The sequence below is a fragment of the Sciurus vulgaris genome, assembly GCF_902686455.1.
Source record: "Sciurus vulgaris genome assembly, chromosome: 10".
NCBI classification, from domain to species: Eukaryota; Metazoa; Chordata; class Mammalia; order Rodentia; family Sciuridae; genus Sciurus; species Sciurus vulgaris.
The window spans coordinates 75,080,153-75,100,183 of record NC_136470.1 but is presented as its reverse complement, the minus strand read 5'-3'; the positions used below and the strand labels follow the sequence as shown (position 1 = coordinate 75,100,183).

General features: G+C 42.5%; 1 protein-coding gene across 1 annotated transcript in view; it reads left to right on the top strand.

Annotated features, from left to right (window-relative positions):
* The window catches only part of SLC12A8 (solute carrier family 12 member 8), a 157,014-nt gene that overhangs the window by 24,886 nt on the left and 112,097 nt on the right, over nt 1–20,031 (top strand). Inside the window, exons 4-5 of the mRNA XM_079156219.1 lie at nt 1,815–1,961; nt 9,145–9,336. Coding sequence (XP_079012345.1) covers nt 1,815–1,961; nt 9,145–9,336 — 339 coding nt within the window. The remainder of the gene's footprint in view (nt 1–1,814; nt 1,962–9,144; nt 9,337–20,031) is intronic.

The following is a 20,031-nucleotide window of genomic DNA, read 5'->3' as shown; positions in this document are numbered from 1 at the left end:
ACAACCCCAGCTCATTTGATGTGTCTTTTTAAATTAGATAAAAATGACACATAAAATTTGTACATGTATAGGCTACAGTATGATAATTCAATACATGTCTACAATGTGTAATGATTCTATCAGGGTAATTAGTATTTCCATCTCCTCAAACATTTATCATTTTTTTTAAAAATTATTTTTTAGTTGTAGGTGGACACAATACCTTTGTTTTATTTTTATGTGGTGCTAAGGATCGAATCCAGGGCCTCATGCATGCTAGGTGAGCGCTCTACCACTGAGCCACAACCCTAGCCTCTATCATTTCTTTTTGCTAGAAACCTTCGAACTCCTTTCTTCAAGTTATTGAAATGCATAGTAAGTCGTTGTAAGCTCTACTCACCCTTTGGTGCTGTGGAGCACTAGGACTACTTCCTCCCTCTTGTGTCTGGGTTGCTTCCCATTATCCAACCTTCCTCTCTCTCCTCCCCCTCCCTTCCCAGCCGCTAGTGACCAGTGCTCACTTTGAGGAGCTTCCTTCTGTGAGTGTGTGGCTGGAAAGGAGGAAGAGTGGTTGGCCCCAGTTGGGGCCCTAGATGATGGCTGTATGTCTTGTTCTCGGTCATCGAGGAGCCAGGCCCCATGTACTCTTAGTGTTCTTGCCTTTCACTGTGCGTGTGTGGATAACACACACTGACCAGTGATAGTCTCATTGCACAACGACTCTGTTGGGTGCCTCCTCCTCCCCACCTACCCCAACCCGTGGCTGAGAATCATTAATCCCTGCTGCATAGTTTGAGGGTAATGGAAGGCTCCATCTATACAGGAGCAGTGTACAGTATGAGTTGCTGTTGGTCTTGTTTGAGATCATTTTAGTATTTCCACAAGTTTTTAGTTTTTTTCAGTGAAGGGTTTCCATTTGAGTATTTATACATACCTTCGTTATTTTTTTGAATTGGAAAAACAAGCAGAGAATCTTTTGAACCATTTATTAGCCTCTGATGCTAAATAACTGCCAAACGATGGTTTAAAGTCCTAGGGTCTTGGAAGGGAAGAAGACGTAGGCGTCACCCGGTCAGTGTTCAGTTGGGAAAACAGAAACTACTGTAGGTATTAAACAGGGAATCTGATACACAGGATTGATTACAGGGTGTTGGAAAGGCTGAAGGAACAAAGAGCATAAAGTAAGGTTATCTGAAGATTAGTAACCGCTGGGAGCCGCTTTCAGCCCTAGGACCTGGGACTGAAAAGGAAAGAAACATTGCTCAGAACCGTGACCACTGCTTGGGCTGGGGCTCCCACCTGCATGTCACATGACCACATCTGGAGAAAGGTTGGGGAATGCAGTCTACCTGGGTGGCCAAAAGGAAAGGAAGTCAGGTTTGTTGAAGAACTAGTCTCTGCTACACATGGGTACAGCAGTCCCTACTGTTTGTAGAGAATAGTGATCCTGTTGTAGAGTCAATCTGCAAAACTGTGTCTGTGCCAAGCACCTTGGCACATGTCTGTCATCCCAGCAACTTGGGAGGCTGAGGCAGGAGGATTGAAAGCTCTAGGTTAGCCTCAGCAGCTTAGGGAGACCCTGTCTCAAAAAGACCCAGGAGTGTGGCTCAGTGGCACAGTGTGCTGGGTTCAATCCTAGTACCAAACAAAAAAACCACAAAACCCTCAGTGTGTGTGTTTGTGAGAGTGTGTGTGCACACTTTTGAAAACACATGACTGCCCTGGCACCATAAGGTGGGGCTTCTTAAAGTTGGATTTCCTGCCTCCTCCTGGTCCACCTCCCTCCTGGCCCTCCTGGTGGTGGCTCAGCTGACTTCAGTGTGCTGTCTTGGCAGGGGGCCCTGGCCCAGCCCCAGCCCTGGTGGAAGGTCCAGTTGTTCGTGTGGGAGCCAGTGCTGTTTGGGACCTGGGATGGCGTGTTCACGTCCTGCATGATCAACATTTTTGGGGTTGTCCTGTTCTTGAGGACTGGCTGGCTGGTGGTAAGTGATGAACTGGTGGCCCTGGTGCCTCTTGTGGGTCCCCAACCTGGAAAGCTGTTATGCTTGGCATCCTTCAGTGCAGGCAACAGTTTCCTGAAGTACAGGTGCTCCTGAAATATGAGACCGGACGTAAGTACAGTGAAGAGCTGGCATTGCTTTTTATGTATTTATTTTATTGTTATGATTATGTTATGTATTTATTTTATTGTTATGATTATGTTATGATTATTTTATTGTTATTGTTATGATGTTATTAGTGGTTATATACCTGATTTTAATTTTTTTTTTTTTAAGGCAAGTACAAACTCTTCATTGCTAGTTAGGATCAGAAAACCCAGATGTTGGTGAGCTGGGCAGGCTCTCCAGGTGAACCCTGATACCTTTTGTTCAGACTAGAGGCAGATCTAACCTCCCACCCCCTAGGCTCTACCCTGGCTCCTCCTTGCCTTGCTGCTGCTGCCTTGGAGGAGCAGAGAACCTGCAGATGATGCACCAGTGGAAGGCAAGAGACCCGGGGCATTCAGGAGTATGCTGACCTCCAATTCTATTATTAACCCAAATAGTCCTCCCTAGAGAAGCACCATCCATACATAGGGCAGTGGTCCGGTTGTCTGTCTTTGGAATACATTTTGTTCTCCATATACTCTCTTCTTTTTTTTTTTTTTTTTTTTTTTTTTTGTATCAGAGATTGAACAAAGGGGCACAAAACCACCAAGCCACATCCCCGGTCCTTTTTAATATTTTTAAATTAGAGACAGGGGTCTTGTTGATTTGCTTAGGGCCTTGCTAGTTTGCTGAGGCTGGGTTTGAACTCATGATCCTCCTGCCTCAGCCTCCCAAGTCGCTGGGATTACAGGTGTGTGCCACCATGCCCAGCATGGCATTGCTCTTTAATTGAGAGTCTGTGCGCCTGGGGCTCAGAGGTTCCAATGGAAGCCTCACCATGGATCTGATTACATGAAGAAGTCAGGGGTCATCATGGGTGGGACTAGAGCTGGGCAGAGAGTCAGATGGATGGCAGTTTTGCTTCCAGCTTGTGACCTTCTCTGGCCTTCTTATTCTCTTCTTGCCTTGTGTCTTGCTAATGCGCCAGCTCCTCACCCACAAGGTTGCCTTCCCTCACTCTCCTGACTCTATGTGTGACCACGCATGGGGGTGCTTAGTCAGAGGTATAGGCTCCCTACTTCTGGGGGATGGATTGCTCTGCACCAGATCCTGGGGTCAGTTTGTCTTTCTCTGCACAGAGAACAAGAGTCTTTTCCTTTGTCTTATGCAAAAGCATTCTTCTCTACAGGTGTGCATCTCAGCCCTTCCTATTGTGTCTTCTCACACAGTGGGACTTCTGTAGACCAAATAGGCCACCCAGAACCAAAGGTGAACACCTCTTGCATGCTAGTACTCCTAGCGCCAATGGGATTGAGGAACCCTGCCCCTCATCCTTCCCGTAGTGGGCAGGGTCAAGTCATCAGAGCAGCATGAAATTCCTCAAGGGGGGAAGAGGCTAAGGATGCTGTGTTCACTGAAGGGTCCAGGAAAGCTTCCTGAAGAGAGGTGCAGTTGTGAAAGGCCTTGAAGGGAGAGTTGGACTAAACAGGTGGAAGAGAGGGCCTTTGAAGGAATAGAATATTCCTAAAGTAACAGAGCCAATGCCATAGGAGATACACATTTACGAGGTATATATTACCAGGTAAGTCTTCAATTTGAAGGTGGAAAACTCATGCAGAATTTCTACATTGCAGCCTAGAGGCAGAATCTCTTCTTTGGGAAACTCTAGTCTTTGCTCTGATGGTCTTCAACTAGTCAGAGGAGGCCCACCCACGTTATGGAGGGTACTCTCCTTTACTTTGTGACCACTGATTATTTTAATCACATCTTTTTTTTCCTTTTCTTTTTTTAATTTTTATTTTTACAGGTTGCATTTTGATTCATTGTACACAAATGGGGTACAACTTTTCATTTCAATGGTTGTACACAAGGTAGATTCTCACCATTCATGTAATCATACATGTACATAGAGTAATAATGTCTGTCTCTGTCTACTATCTTACCTTTCCCCACCCACTCCTCTACACCATCCAAAGTTCCTCCATTCTTCTCTTGCCCCTCCTGCCCGCCCCCCTCCATTATGTATCATCATCCACTTATCAGAGAAAACATTTGGCCTTTATTTTTTTGGACTTAGCTTATTTCACTTAGCATGATATTCTCGAACTCCATCCATTTACCAGCAAATGCCATAATTTTATTCTTCTTTATGGCTGAGTAATATCCCACTGTGTCTATATACCACAGTTTCTTTATCCATTCATCAGTCGAAGGGCATCTAGGTTGGTCCCACAATCTAGCTATTGTGAAGTGAGCAGCTATGAACATTGATGTGGCTGCATTACTATAGTATGCTGATTTTAAATCCTTTAGGTATAAACTGAGGAGTGGGATAGCTGGGTCAAATGGTGGGTCTGTTCCAAGTTTTCTGGAATCTCCATACTGCTTTCCAGAGTGACTTCACCAATTTGCAACTCCACCAGCAATGTATGAGTGTGCCTTTTCCCCCACATCCACGCCAATACTTATTATTGTATTATTGCTTGTGTTCTTGATAATAGCCATTCTAATTGGAGTTAGGTGAAATCTTAGGGTGGTTTTAATTTGCATTTCTGTAATAACTAGAGATGATGAGCCCTTTTTCATATATTTGTTGATCACCTGTATATCTTCTGCTGTAAACCCCTGCCTTTCACCCTGTACAAAACTCAACTCAAAATGGATAAAGGATCTAGGAATTAGACCTGAGACCCTTCACCAAATAGAAGAAAAAGTAGGCCCGAACCTTCATCATGTTGGCTTCGGACCAGACTTCCTTAACAAGACCCCCAGAGGGCAAGAAATAAAAGCAAAAATCAATAAATGGAATGGATTCAAACTAAAAAGCTTTTTCTCAGCAAAGGAAACAATCAATAACGTGAAAAGAGAGCCTACAGAGTGGGAGAAAATCTTTTCCACATGCACTTCAGATAGAGCACTCATCTCCAAAGTTTATAAAGAACTTAAAAAACTTTTAATTACATCTTTAAAATACCTTTACAGAAACATCTAGACTAGTGTCTGACTAAACCACTGGTCACCACAGTTGACACATGAAATGAACCATGCTGTGGGCATATTCCAGGAGGTTAAAGCTCTGAGGTGTAGGACATGCAGAGTCCTTGAACCCCCCCAGGAGGTCTGGATAAGGCCAGATTTTCCTAAGCCCTTGTTCTATCACACCCTAGTCCTTGCCCCAGGGTTCAGCCTTAACTGTACCTGGGTAAGTCTGAAGATTTTTATTGTTAATGCATAGAAAGCTTAGTTGGGTCAACAAATTAGTGTTTAAGTGAAGAATTTATGCCTCTCACAAGTCCTTCAAATTTAAGGGGGCCCCCGACTTATGAAAACATAGCCCCAGCTCACACTGTTCATCTTGGCAGGCAGGCTCAGGCTTTGGGGACCTGCCCCGTTATTCCTCTTCCTGTGGGGATCGCCTCACTGCTCAATAAGTCTCTAGCCTGTGTCCAAGGGAGGCCCAACAACCTGACATCTAAGGCAGGGGAGGCCTGATTAGCGACATCCTGGGATTCCTGAGCTCTGCTTCATGCAGGGATGGTTATGGAAAGGTGGAAGCAGAGGTGTTTAGCCTTTTAGCCCTCTCCCTTTCTTTTCTTTTTTTTTTTTTTATCACTATCAAGAACTATTATTTCCATCCCCAAAGTGAAGGTACAAGTTACATTAGTTATTATTATTGCATATAAAATTACCCTAATACTAAAGCAATAAATATGTCTTCTCTTATATTGTCTGTGGTTTGGGGATCCAGGTGCAATTTTAGCTGGGTGCCTCTTGCTTGAGGTCCTCATAAGGCTTTGGTCAAGTTGTCATTCAGGGCTACGGTCTTCTCTGAAGTCTCATCTGGGGGCAGGGAGTGGTTATTGACAGGCCTGGATCCTCATCACGTGGATGTCTGCATTGGGTTGCCTCATTATAAGGCAATAGACTTCTACAAGGGAGAGCAATCTAAGAGAGAAAGACAGCAAGAGCCTGAAACAGAAGCCACAATCTTTTTACTATCCTAATCCTAGAAGTGACATTCTGTCATTTCTGCAGTATTTCAATCATTAAAAGCAAGTCACTACATGGATAAAACAAATAGCCTAAAATGGAAGTATGCGCATGTTTAATTTTGCACTTCAAAAACTATGAAATAAATCTCAACTAATTTGATCATTTTGAGTGACTGACAAAATATTTTCATACTTTAAAAAGTGAATCATTTGGTGCAGACCAAACCCAAAGGGCTGGGGAATTACACAAGGACAGAAACACCAAGGGACAGTGACCACTGGGGCGTTAAGTTTGTCTACCACACAAATACATCCTTTTGCCTTAAAATGATCCCTCATTTTCAGCTCTGACATTATTTTTACCTGAAAATTCATATTTGGTCATGAAAACAAAGGCAAATGTGAAATGCCAAAAATAATATAGAGCTTCAAATATAGAGCTTCTAGGGAATGGCATAAAATGAAAATAGGTAGAGATCATGCCAGAATTACTATATTTTAAATGGAAGATTTAAACTGTAAAGAATAATTTGGAGGCATACTTATAATTTGGAAAATGGAAAAGTGGTCATTCTGGTATGAAAACTTAAAGATGTTATTGGATATTTTATTTTCACATGCAGACGATTTACAGGCATGAACAAAGGGAAAAAAAAATGACCCTATGTAATTTTCTTATAAGTGTCAATTCAGCAAAATTAGTCCCCAGCATGTTGAGATGTCATAATCACATATAGTTTGAGGGCATCAGCCTGGGGGCAGCTGGGCCTGGGGTGATGGAGTGGGGCAAAGCAAGTGGGTATTGTGGTTGACTCCTCTCAGTTCTTCTGCCCCTGTCTCACCTCCAGAATCATTCATTGCTGCCGCCCCTAGAAATCCCAACAGTGATATGAACCATCTGGCTGTGGTTGGGTTTTTGTGCACATTCCCACACATCTGTTGATGGTCTGTTCCCAGAGGGAGCCACAGATATCTTCATGCTTCATTCTGGCCACTAAGGAGGAGGAGAGCGAGTAGGTGGAGTAATTATGAACTGCATAATAATAATTAATAATAGTAATAATAGTGGCATAGGATTTATAGAAAAATAAGAATATAGCTAATAAAGTTTATCAAACCCTTATATGCCATATGGCATTCTAAGTACATTATATGTGTTTAATCCCCCTGTGATTTGGTATTTCCTGAAACCACAAGATAAATATTATCTTGATTTCACAGAAGAGGAAACTGAGCAGAGGTAAAGTCCCAGTAGCCACAGTTGAGGAGATGCCGTGTCTGCTTGTGCTCAGCATGCAGTTTGTGTTCGGGGCCCTACCTCTGCAGATGCTTGTCCCTTTCTTGACCTGAGTGTCCCCTAGGAGACCCTTTCCTTGCTCCTCACTTCCATGCTAGGTCAGATGGTCAGAGGCTCATCCCTTTTGTCAAAGACGTGTGTGGGTAACGTCTACTGCATTGCTATGGCTGTCTTCTTGCACGTTGATGCAGCCCTTAACATCTCACATTTGCCTTTCTTTTCTTTTTCTGTCTTTTCTTTTGATTCTGGGTATAGAATCCAGGATTTCAGACATGCTAGGCAGGCGCTTTACCACTGAGCTCACCCCCATTCCCACATTTTATTTCTATTTGGCTTTATTCCCATAAGGAATTTGAGGTAGTTAACAACAACAACGAAAACCAAACCAAAAAAAAAACCCCACAGTACTTCAAGCTAAAAAACCCTTGAAAAACTCATGAGAGAGAAAGCACAGGTCCCAGAAGTGAAGGGGAAAGGTGAAGCTTGCTCACCAGGGGGCCGGCACATCACCCTGAGCTCATCCCATCAGCCAGGTCTCGCTTGCAGGTAGCTCCAAAGCTAGATGAGCAGTATGTCCCAGAACTTCCTCCCAGGGGTCTGTGGGAGAGGAGAGGTGGAGGGCTTTCTTCTAGGTCGACTGGGTGGCAGTGTCCTTGCAGAAAGAAATTTGGCCAGGGAAGAAAAACCCAAATTGGTCCATGTGAAGTTCACAGTTAATATAAGAGTTAGAATGCAAATATTCCAAAAAATGTTTGTAAGAATCAGTAGGAATTCCTAGGATAGGGTATCAGGAATACTGTGAGTGGGAGTAGGGAGTAAAAGGTCTTTCCAGCTTTGACCCCCTGCAGTCCTTGTTCTCCCCATCGCAGACCAGTGGTGGAGCCCAGAACATCATCTTGTGAACAGGGAACAGGGCACCCCTGATTTCCAGGACATGTCTCCAGCTCATTTTAAGGCCACTCAGCGGTTGTCCTGGCCCTACCCACTCCTAGTTTTCTCTCCAACATCCACACAGTAGAGCCTTGCTGCTCGGTACCTCCATGGCCCTGCTCTGGGCAGACCTCTCCTCCTTAGGTGTGTGTGTGCTGTGTCCATTTCCTCTCCAGGACACTTGCTTTTCACACTGAAATGTGTCTGTCTACAGGTGTGCCCCTCTGGGCCTGTGTGTGTGTGTGCCTATGTACTCAGGAGCATTGAGTATGCACCTACTGTGTGGAGGATATGCTAAGCCCCAAGGGCATGAAGGGAATCCTGCTCTCCTGGGACTGACAGCTAGAGGTAGGGGCTGACTGGGGAAGAGACTTAGTATGGCAAGTACTGTGATAAGTACTAAGCCCTGGATACTTGGAGGAGCCCAGAAGTGTTACAGGGATGTCTCCTGGAGGAGGAAATCCTAAACGCTGAGTCTTCCAGGATGCAAACAAGCAGAATGAGCAGTAAAGGCATTCTAGTCATGTAGGTAAGAGGGCGGCAGGGACAAAGAATGTCCCTGTAGTGTAGGGCACAGAGTAACAGGTTAGAAGGTGCCTTGCGAGTATACTGAGTACTTTGACTTTACTATGCAGGCGATGGGAAATCTCTGGAAAGTGTAAAGCAAGGACCCTTCTGTTCATCCAGAATTTCTCATGGGCCTTAGCTCTGGCGGTGCCTTCTATCCTTTTCTGGTTGCCCTGCCTGTGCCCCCATTCTAGTGGATACAGGGTGAGGGGAAGTGGCTAGTGCTCCAGTAGGGGCCCCTCTGGCAAGGCCTCTGCTCCTCATCCTGATCTTGCTCCTTGCTGTTCTGCAGGGAAACACAGGTGTGCTCATGGGCATGCTTCTGGTGTCCTTTGTCATCCTTGTGGCCCTTGTTACCGTGCTGTCTGGCATCGGCGTCGGGGAGCACGTTGGCATTGGCAGTGGCGGCGTCTACTCCATGATCTCCTCCGTCCTCGGCGGGCAGATGGGAGGCACCATCGGGCTGCTCTATGTGTTTGGACAGGTGAGGTTGCCAACAGCGCGACACCCCGCCCCTGCCTGCGCTCTGCTTCTTCTCTTCTCACCATCTTCTCTTCTGCTTCCTTTCTACCTGATGTTAGATGAGGGTGGGGACAGTGGCCCCATTTTATAGGCAAGCAGGCTGGGCTGTGGTCCAGATCCCTGACTCCTTAGTCCAGAGCTCCTGTTCCCACTCCGGCCTCATGGATTCCTGATTTGGCAAGGGGCTTGGTCCAGCACCATTCTTGCTGTCCGTCTAGGAAGGGTGTGCCCTGTAGCAGCTGGAGCCCAGGTGGTAGCCATGTGGCCTGGGACCAGGGCGCTTTTGAGCTGAAGAGAGGGTATTTTGCCTGTGTCAAGGGACTTTCTTGGAAGCGGGCCCTTCTCAACTAAGCTGGAGCTCTCAGACACATTTGATGACTCAGGTGACCTTAAGAGGAATACTAAGAGCCCTTGTGTGGACGCCGTGTCTGAGGAGGAGAATAGCAATGAGGAGGCCACCTCATTGGGATGGACAAAGGCACCTGAAAACCAGCCAGCAGGGAGAAGTTCTAAGGCTTTCTTAGCTCAAACACAGGGCGGTGACTTAATGCTGAGGAAACAAAGTGTAGACACTAAGTAGCAGTTCTTTGTAAGCATTTCTTAGATTGAAAAAGCTTTTATGGTACCCCAAAGGTGGTTTTAAAAACAGCTTAAAGAATTGTGTAAAGAAGAATACAAGAGTCTCCTCAAGGAAAGCACTGGTTTTATTTCTTTTATTTTTAGGCAGCACAGGTAAGGGATTTCATCAAAAGTACATCTGATTCTCTAACAGCACAAAGCAGTGTGTGTGTGTGTGTGTGTGTGTGTGTGTGTGTGTGTGTGTGCGCACATGCGCCCGCACGTGTCTTTCTGTCTAGGACAGGTGCATGGAAGGCAGATGGGTTGTCACTGACTCTTAAAGAGCAAGTACTTTTACCAGAGAAAGTTCTTTAAGAATAGTATAGGTTGGCCATCCTTAATCTGAAAATTCAAAATCCAAAATGCTCCAAAATCTAAATTTATTCGATTTATTTGCTCAAAAGTTTCAGATTTTGAAACATCTGATTTCAGATTTTCACATTCGGATGCTCATCCCATGAAATCTGTGCAAACATACCAAAATCAGAAAAATTCTGAAATCAGAAACATTTCTGATTCCATGCATTTTGGGAGATATTCAAACGAGTGCCTGAGAGGTGAATAGTAAGTGGCTGGAGTACCTTATTTCCCCTGAGGATTTGTGCATGGCTCTGCTATTGCAGAGCTAAGTGGGCTGCAGGCTGGACACAGAAGTCCTTGCTTTCCCCACTCCCTGGGCAGGTGACAAGCCAGCTTCTAGAAGCAGGTGCCAGTTCTGAACACCCAGGCTAGAGAGAGGACACTGGTTCACTGAGTCTCCCTTAGGGGGGCTGATTTGGAAGGAAATCCCAGAAAGGTGTTTCCTCAGCCCTGGCAGCCACACCCGAGAAGCCTGTGTGTCAGCTGCTCTGCTGTTCTGCCCTCTTTCCATTTGGGCCTCGTCAGAAACCTTGGAGTGCCTCTGTTCAGTGTCTTCCTCCCGCCTCTGCTCTGTCTGAAGCTCCCCCAGGCTGCAGTCTCTGAGCAGGGTGTGGTGTCTGTTTAATCCTGTAAGTGCTACTGGATTTGGTTTTCTAGTATTTTGTTGGGGACTTTTTGTGCATATTCATGAGGGACGTTGGTCTGTAGTTTTATGTGTGACGTCTTTGTCTGGTTTTGGAGTGGGGCTAATACTGACCTCACAGAGTGAGTTGGGAGGTGTTCCCTTCTCTCCTACTATTTTGAAAGAGTTTGATATTAATTCTCTAAATGTTGGGTAGAATTTAGCCGTGAGGTGATGGGATTTTCTTTTAGAAAGTTTTGACTTCTAATTTAATCTCTACTTACATGGGCATATTTCATGTTTCTATTCCTTCTGGAGTTAGCTTTGGAAGGTTGTGTCTTTCTAGGGATGTGTCTGTTCCATCTAGATTATCATACTGACATATTATTTACAGATTCCCTTATAATCCTATCTATCTTTGTTTTATAATCCTCTCTATCTATCCCTTTCAGTCCTAATTTTAATGATTTGGATCTTCTCACTTTTTTTGTACATCAGTCCAGATAAAGATTGCAAAGAACCAATTTTTTATTTTGTTGATTTTCTCTGCTATTGTTCTGATCTCTATTTCATTTATTTCTGCTCTAGTCTTTGTTATTTCCTTCCCTCTGCTTTTTTTTTGAATAAGGGCCTGGGGCTGGAACTCTGTGGCAGAGCACCTGCCTAGCACGTGCAAGGCACTGGGTTTGATTCTCAGCGCGACATATAAATAAATAATAAAATAAAAGTCCATTGACAACTAAAAAATTTTTTTTAAATAATAAAATAAAATTTAAAAAATAAAAATGGCCCAGGATGTAGATCAGGGGTAAAATGCTTCTGAATTCAATCCCTGTTACTGCCAGAAAATTTAAAAACTAAAAACAACCACTAGAGATGTTTATACCAATTGCCAAGAATGCTTTCCAAGAAAGAGTGGTGTTCAGCTAGGAAGGTAGACCTGCTTAGGGTAGTTGGCTTGCTGTGCGGAAGGCCTGGCAGTCACTGAGCGTCCATACCTTGTGGCCGAGCTCAGACCAGTCTTGAGATGGCTGTTTTGAGCCAGGTGTGGTGAAGTCCTCCAGTTCTGGGCTACTTCTCTGAACATAGATGACTGGGCTGCAGGGTACCCGAAGGTAGTTTTTGCATAAACATAATGGTACTCTTAGTATGTTTGTTTTTATTTTTCCTTTATGAATTCTTATAAAATGGCAAAATGATCTTACACTGTGGTCGGTTAACGCATCAGACATAATGTAAGGAAAAGTGAGCTGCCTCCACCCAAGGTAGCCAGCGTCAACAGCTTGTGTTGTCTTCCACCACTCCAGTCTCACACCTGTGGGTTTTTGAAGAACTTGCTTATTTTTATAAAAATGGGGGGGGCCTCACTTAACCCGAAGTCAGATATTCCCCTAGGTCAGTGCTTTCAACTAGTACTTTATGAGCATAATACTTACTGAATATCAAATAATATGAACATACCTAATTTATGGGCACATTTCTGTCCTCTGTTTAATTTTTCTGTGGTAGTAGTTTTATTCCTTTTTCATTCCTAATAGTCTACATTTTTGCATTCTCTCTTTTCTTTTTAATCACGTTGCCAGGGGTTATCTATTTTATTGATTTTCTTATAGGGCCAGCTTTTGATTTTTGTGCCATTTCTCTGTTATTGTTCTTCTAATTCTTCAATTTTATATTTCTTTATATTAAATACTTCCTTTTACTCTCTCATTTTTTTTGCATTTTAAAAAAAATTTTATTGTAAACAAATGGGATACATGTTGTTTCTCTGTCTGTACACGGCGTAAAGGCATACCATTTGTGTAATCATAAATTTACATAGGGTAATGTTGTTTGATTCCTTCTGTTATTTTTCCCTTCCCCCACCCCTCCCACCCCTCTTTTCCCTCTATACAGTGCTTCCTTCCTCCATTCTTGCCCCCCTCCCTAACCCTAACTCTAACCCTAACACTAACCCTCTCTCCCCCCATTATGTGTCATCATCCACTTATTAGCGATATCATTCGTCCTTTGGTTTTTTGAGATTGGCTTATCTCAGTTAGCATGATATTCTCCAATTTCATCCATTTGCCTGCAAATGCCATAATTTTATCATTCTTTATGGCTGAGTAATGTTCCATTGTATATATATACCACAGTTTCTTTATCCATTCATCAATTGAAGGACATCTAGGTTGGTTCCACAGTCTGGCTATTGTAAATTGAGCAGCTATGAACATTGATGTGGCTGTATCTCTGTACTATGCTGATTTTAAGTCCTTTGGGTATAGGCCAAGGAGTGGGATAGCTGGGTCAAATGGTGGTTCCATTGCAAGTTTTCTAACAAATCTCCACACTGCTTTCCAGAGTGGCTGCACTAATTTGCAGACCCACCAGCAACGCATGAGTTGTACCTTTCTCCCCACATCCTCGCCAACACCTGTTGTTGCTTGTATTCTTGATAATCGCCATTCTAATTGGGGTGAGATGGAATTTTAGGGTGGTTTTGATTTGCATTTCTCTTATTACTAGAGTTGTTGAATATTTTTCCATATGTTTGTTGATTGCTTGTAGATCTTCTTTTGTGAAGTGTCTGTTCATTTCCTTTGCCCATTTGTCGATTGGGTTATTTGCATTCTTGGTGTAGAGTTTTTTTGAGTTCTTTATAGATTCTGGAGATTAGTGCTCTATGAAGTATGATTGGCAAAGATATTCTCCCACTCTGTAGGCTCTTTCTTCGCATTGCTGATAGTTTCCTTTGCTGAGAGAAAGCTCTTTAGTTTGAATCTATCCCAGTTATTGATTCTTGCTTTTATTTCTTGTGCTATGGGAGTCCTGTTGAGGAAGTCTGGTCCTAAGCTAACATGTTAAAGATCTGGACCTACTTTTTCTTCTATAATCTGCAGGGTCTCTGGTCTGATTCTGAGGTCCTTAATCTATTTTGAGTTTAGTTTCGTGCACAGTGAGAGATATGGGTTTAGTTTCATTCAGTTGCATATGGATTTCCAATTCTCCCAGCACCATTTGTTGAAGAGGCTATCTTTTCTCCATTGCATATTTTTGGTCCCTTTGTCTAGTATGAGAAAATTGTATTTATTTGGGTTTGTGTCCATGTCCTCTATTCTGTACCATTGATCTACCTTTCTATTTTGGTACCAATACCATGCCGTTTTTGTTACTATTGCTTTGTAGTAGAGTTGAAGATCTGGTATTGCAATACCCCCTGCTTCGCTCTTTCTGCTAAGGATTGCTTTAGCTATTCTGGGTTTCTTATTCTTCCAGATGAATTTCATAATTGCTTGCTCTATTTCTGTAAGAAATAGATTGGGATTTAATTGGAATTGCATTGAATCTGTATAGCACTTTTGGTAGTATGGCCATTTTGACAATATTAATTCTTCCTATCCAAGAACATGGGAGATCTTTCCATCTTCTAAGGTTTTCTTTAATTTCTTTCTTTAGTGTTCTGTAGTTCTCATTGTAGAGGATTTCACCTCTTTTGTGAGATTGATTCCCAAGTATTTTATTTTTTTTTTGAGGCTATTGTGAATGGGGTAGTTTTCCTAATTATTCTTTCTGAAGATTCATCACTTATGTATAAAAATGCATTAGATTTATGTGCATTGATATATCCTGCTACTTTACTGAATTCACTTATGAGTTCTAAAAGTTTTCTGGTGGAATTTCGTGGTTCCTCTAAGTATATAATCATATCATCAGCAAATAGGGATAGTTTGAGTTCTTCTTTTCCTATTCGTATCCCTTTAATTTCTTTGGTCTGTCTAATTGCTCTGGCTAGAGTTTCAAGGATGATATTGAATAGAAGCGGTGAAAGAGGGCACCCCTGCCTTGTTCCAGTTTTTAGGGGGAATGCTTTTGGTTTTTCACCATTTAGAATTATATTAGCCATGGGCTTAGCATAGATGGCCTTTACAATGTTAAGGAATGTTCCCACTACCCCGATTTTTTCTAGTGTTTTGAGCATGAAGGGGTGCTGTATTTTATCAAATGCTTTTTCTGCATCTATTGAAATAATCATGTGATTCTTGACTTTAAGTCTATTGATATGGTGAATTACATTTATTGATTTCCTGATGTTGAACCAACCTTGCATCCCTGGGATGAAACCCACTTGATCATGGTGTACTATCTTTTTAATATTTTTTTTATGTGATTTGCTAAAATTTTGTTGAGAATTTTTGCGTCGATGTTCATTAAGGATATTGGTCTGAAATTTTCTTTCCTCAGTGTGTCTCTGTCTGGTTTAGGTATCAGGGTAATATTGGCTTCATAGAATGAGTTTGGGAGGGTTCCCTCCTCTTCTATTTCCTGGAATACTTTGAGAAGTATTGGAATGAGCTCTTCTTTAAAGGTTTTGTAGAACTCGGGCTGAGAACCCAACTGGTCCTGGACTTTTCTTTGTTGGTAGGCTTTTGATGACTTCTTCTATTTCATTACTTGAAATTGGTCTATTTAAATTGTGTATGTCCTCGTTCAGTTTAGGCAATTCATATGTCTCTAGAAACCTGTTGATGTCTTCAGAATTTTCTATTTTGTTGGAGTATAGATTTTCAAAATAGCTTCTAATTATGTTTTGTATTTCAATCGTGTCTGTTGTGATACTTCCTTGTTCATTCCGAATTTTAGTGATTTGGGTTTTCTCTCGTCTTCTCTTTGGTAGTGTGGCTAAAGGTTTATCAATTTTGTTTATTTTTTCGAAGAACCAACTATTTATTTTGTCAATTTTTTTGTATTGTTTCTTTTGTTTCAATTTCGTTGATTTCAGCTCTGAGTTTAACTATTTCCTGTCTTCTACTACTTTTGGTGTTGGTCTGTTCTTCTTTTTCTAGGGCTTTGAGCTGTAGTGTTAGGTCATTTATTTGATGAGTTTTACTTCTTTCATTGAATGCACTCCATGAAATAAATTTCCCTCTAAGTACTGCTTTCATAGTGTCCCAGAGATTTTGATATGATGTTTCTTTGTTCTCATTTACCTCTAAGAATTTTTTAATTTCCTTCCTAATATCTTCTGTTATCCATTCATCCTATAATAGCATATTGTTTAATCTCCAGGTGTTGGAGTAGTTTCTGTTTTTTACTCTTTCATTTATTTCTAATTTCAATCAATTATGATCTGATAGAATACAAGGTAGTGTCTCTATCTTCTTGTATTTGCTAACATTAGCTTTGTGGCATAATATATGGTCTGTTTTAGAGAAGAATCCATGTGCTGCTGAGAAGAAAGTGTATTCGCTCTTGGTTGGATGATATATTCTATAAATGTCTGTTAAGTCTAAATTATTGATTGTGTTATTGAGATCTATGGTTTCTTTGTTCAATTTTTGTTTGGAAGATCTGTCCAGTGGTGAGAGAGGTGTGTTAAAATCACCTAGTATTATTGTGTTATGGTCTATTTGGTTTCTGAAATTGAGAAGGATTTGTTAGACATACATGGATGAGCCACTGTTTGGGGCATAGATGTTTATGATTGTTATATCTTGCTGATTTATGCTTCCCTTAAGCAGTATGAAATGTCCTTCTTTATCCCTTCTGACTAACTTTGGCTTGAAGTCCACATTATCTAAAATGAGGATGGATACCCCAGCTTTTTTGCTGAGTCCATGTGCATGGTATGTTTTCCCCCATCCTTTCACCTTTAGTCTATGGGTATCTCTTTCTATGAGGTGAGTCTCTTGCAGGCAACATATTGTTGGATCTTTCTTTTTAATCCAATCTGCCAGTCTATGTCTTTTGATTGATGAGTTCAGGCCATTAACATTCAGGGTTATTATTGAGATATGATTTGGTTTCCCGGTCATTTGGTTCATTTATTTTATTTTATTTATTTATTTTTTTTGACATGACTTGTTTCCTCCTTTATTTGACAATTCTTTTAGGATAATTCCTCCTTTTGCTGATTTGCTTCTTTGTTTTTCATCTCTTCCTCATGGAATATTTTGCTGAGAATGTTCTGTAATGCTGGTTTTCTTTTTGTAAATTCTTTTAGCTTTTGTTTATCATGGAAGGATTTTATTTCATCATCAAATTTGAAGGTAAGTTTTGCTGGGTATGATTGTTGGTTGGCATCCATTTTCTTTCAGGGCTTGAAAAATGCTGTTCCAGGCCCTTCTAGCTTTTAGGGTCTGGATTGAAAAGTCTGCTGATATCCGTATTGGTTTCCCCCTGAATGTAATTTGGTTCTTTTCTCTCACAGCCTTTAAAATTCTGTCTTTATTTTGTATGTTAGGTATTTTCATTATAATGTGCCTTGGTGTGGGCCTGTTGTAATTTTGTATATTTGGAGTCCTATAAGCCTCTTGAACTTGATTTTCCATTTCATTCTTCAGATTTGGGAAATTTTCTGATATTATTTCATTGAATAAATTGTTCATTCCTTTGGCTTGTTTCTCTAAGCCTTCCTCAATCCCAATAATTCTTAAATTTGGCCTTTTCATGATATCCCATAGTTCTTGTAGATTCTGTTCATGATTTCTTACCATCTTCTCTGTTTGTTCAACTTTGTTTTCAAGGTTAAATATTTTGTCTTCAATGTCTGAGGTTCTGTCTTCCAGGTGTTCTATCCTATTGGATATGCTTTCTATGGAGTTCTTAATTTGGTTTATTGTTTCCTTCATGTCAAGGATTTCTGTTTGTTTTTTTTTCAATATCTCTAACTTTTTGTTGAAATGATCTTTTGCTTCCTGTATTTGCTCTTTTAACTGTCGATTGGTGCGATCATTCAATGCCTGCCATTTGCTCTTTCATCTCGTTTGCTTCCCTGATCATTTTAATTATGTACATTCTGAGCTCCCCTTCTGTCATTTCTTCTGCCATGCTGTCATTGGGTTTTATTGATGTAACATCTAGATTGTTTGGGGCTTTTTCTTCCCTTGTTTTCTCATATTGTTCATGTATCAGTGGACCGCTGAGATATTGCAGATTTCCTCTATTGACTTATAATGTCTCTGAAGATTTCTAGTATATCCCCCCTTAGCCTTCAGTAGGCTGAAGTCTTGGAGGAAGTTGATAATGCGGTGCTCCACAAGGAAGCTGCCTCTCTAGGGGTGGTGGCCTTCAGGTGGGGTATATTCCCTGCTAGTGGGCAGAGGTGCCTCCACTTGTTGACCAATGGTCATCCAAAGGGGAACTAGGCTGCGGGCTGAGGCAAGGCCTGTTTGGGCCTGTGTCTCTGGTTTTACCGTCCTTGTGGGAAAACCTCACCCGGCGGGGAAGATTCACCCGGTGGGGAGGTCTCACTGGTCAGCTCCCCTCCTAGAGGTTCCCTTCAATCCACAACTACCACCTGGGCTGGGCTGCCTTCCTCTGCAACATTCACAGGGGCCCGGACCTACCTCCTGGGCCTGGGAGCCTCACCCTTCGCAGACGAGTCTCCTTAGGCTGCCTCTCCTCAGAGAATCTGCCCACAGTCCTGGAATCTTCGCTCCGCCTCTCAGCTTGTCTCTGTGTGGCTCTTCCACCAGGAAGCCTCCTAGGTCCTCGGACCCTGCTCTGCACCTAATCGCCTGGCTATGTGGCCCCTCCTCTGAGCAGCCACCTGGAGCTCCATACAGTCGCTCCGAGTCCCAGTGACCTGCCGCATGCCTCTTCCTCCAGGCAGCCACCCAGTGTTTTGGTGTGGTCACTAGGAGTCCAAGCAACTCACTGTACTCCTCCTTCTCCCACCAACCGCCCGTAGCCGTGGGCAGTCACTCCGAGTCCAAGCAACCTGCTGCGCTCCTCCTCCTCCTCCAGGCAGCCCCCCGGTGTTCAGGAGCGGTCTCTCTGAGTCCAAACAGCTCGTCACGCAGCTCCTCCTCTGGGCTGCCGCCCAGAGCCCCAGTGGTTGCTCCGAGTCCAAGCGCTGTGCTGAGCAGCCTCCTCTACGATGCTCCCAGTTGTCTGGGTTCACTGCTCCAGTGGGGGGAGGGGTGTCTCGTTGGGCAGCTCTACTTCACAAAGTTCCCTGCGTTCCGGGACTAGCGCCCCATCCGGGACGCCTCCCCAACGGGAGAGACTCACCCAGTGGCTTTGAGTTGGTCCCAAGTCTATCAATATCTCCTCTTCTTGAATCCTGAGTCCTGGAGCAACATGAAATGCAGCCACCCTCTAGTCTGCCATCTTGAAAATTCCATTTCTTCTCCTTCAAGCCAGTCTCTTTGACTTCAAGAATCCTTATTTACAACTTATATTGCAACTTTCCAGTGGCATTACCATCATCTATTCAGCATTAGCAAAGTGTTTTATGGTATTTATAAGCTAGTCCCTATTTCTTCTTCTTTGGTAGCTACTAATAAAGTCACAATGATAATGCCAATAGTTATTATTTCTATTAACTCCAAGTATGAGTCAGATATTTGTCTAGGGCTTTGTACAAATTATTGCATTTAATCATCCCAATAACCTTCTGAAGTCAGTACTGTTATTATCTGTGTTTCACAGGTGAGAAAATGAGGCACACAGAGTTTGAGAGACTTTCCCAATTCACACAGGGTTTGGCCTTACATGGCTTCATAGTATATGTACCTAACCACCAAAAAGGTCTTTCAAGCATCCCAGAGAGCTGTTGTGGCAACTTGAGCTAAAAAGCATATAGGTGCAAACCCCGAAGAGGGCTCTACTGGAATTACTGGAAACATAAGTGGTATGTACAGCTTGGGCCCCCTCATGTAAGCAAGTATATTCTGCAAATTTTGGAATTTGCTCCAGATGCAAATGGTCACATTCAAGTTCTGGCATCTTCTGGCAGAGGCATGTGGGTGACATGGGATACCTGGGAAGGTGTTGCCCATACAAATGATCATTATTACTCCATTCTTGTCACTTGGTTTTTATTTTATTTATTTATTTATTTATTTATTTATTTATTTATCTATTTATTTATTTACTTATTTTTGCAGTGCTGGAGATTGAACACGGGGCCTTGTGCTTGCAAGGCAAGCACTCTGCCAACTGAGCTGTATCCCCAGCCCGTCACTTGGTTTTTAAATTCAGATAAATATGACCATGAAAACTCCTGTTGACCTGGCCAAATGCTAATGACATAGCATTCTTAGCACCACCACACTCTTAGTGTTAAGT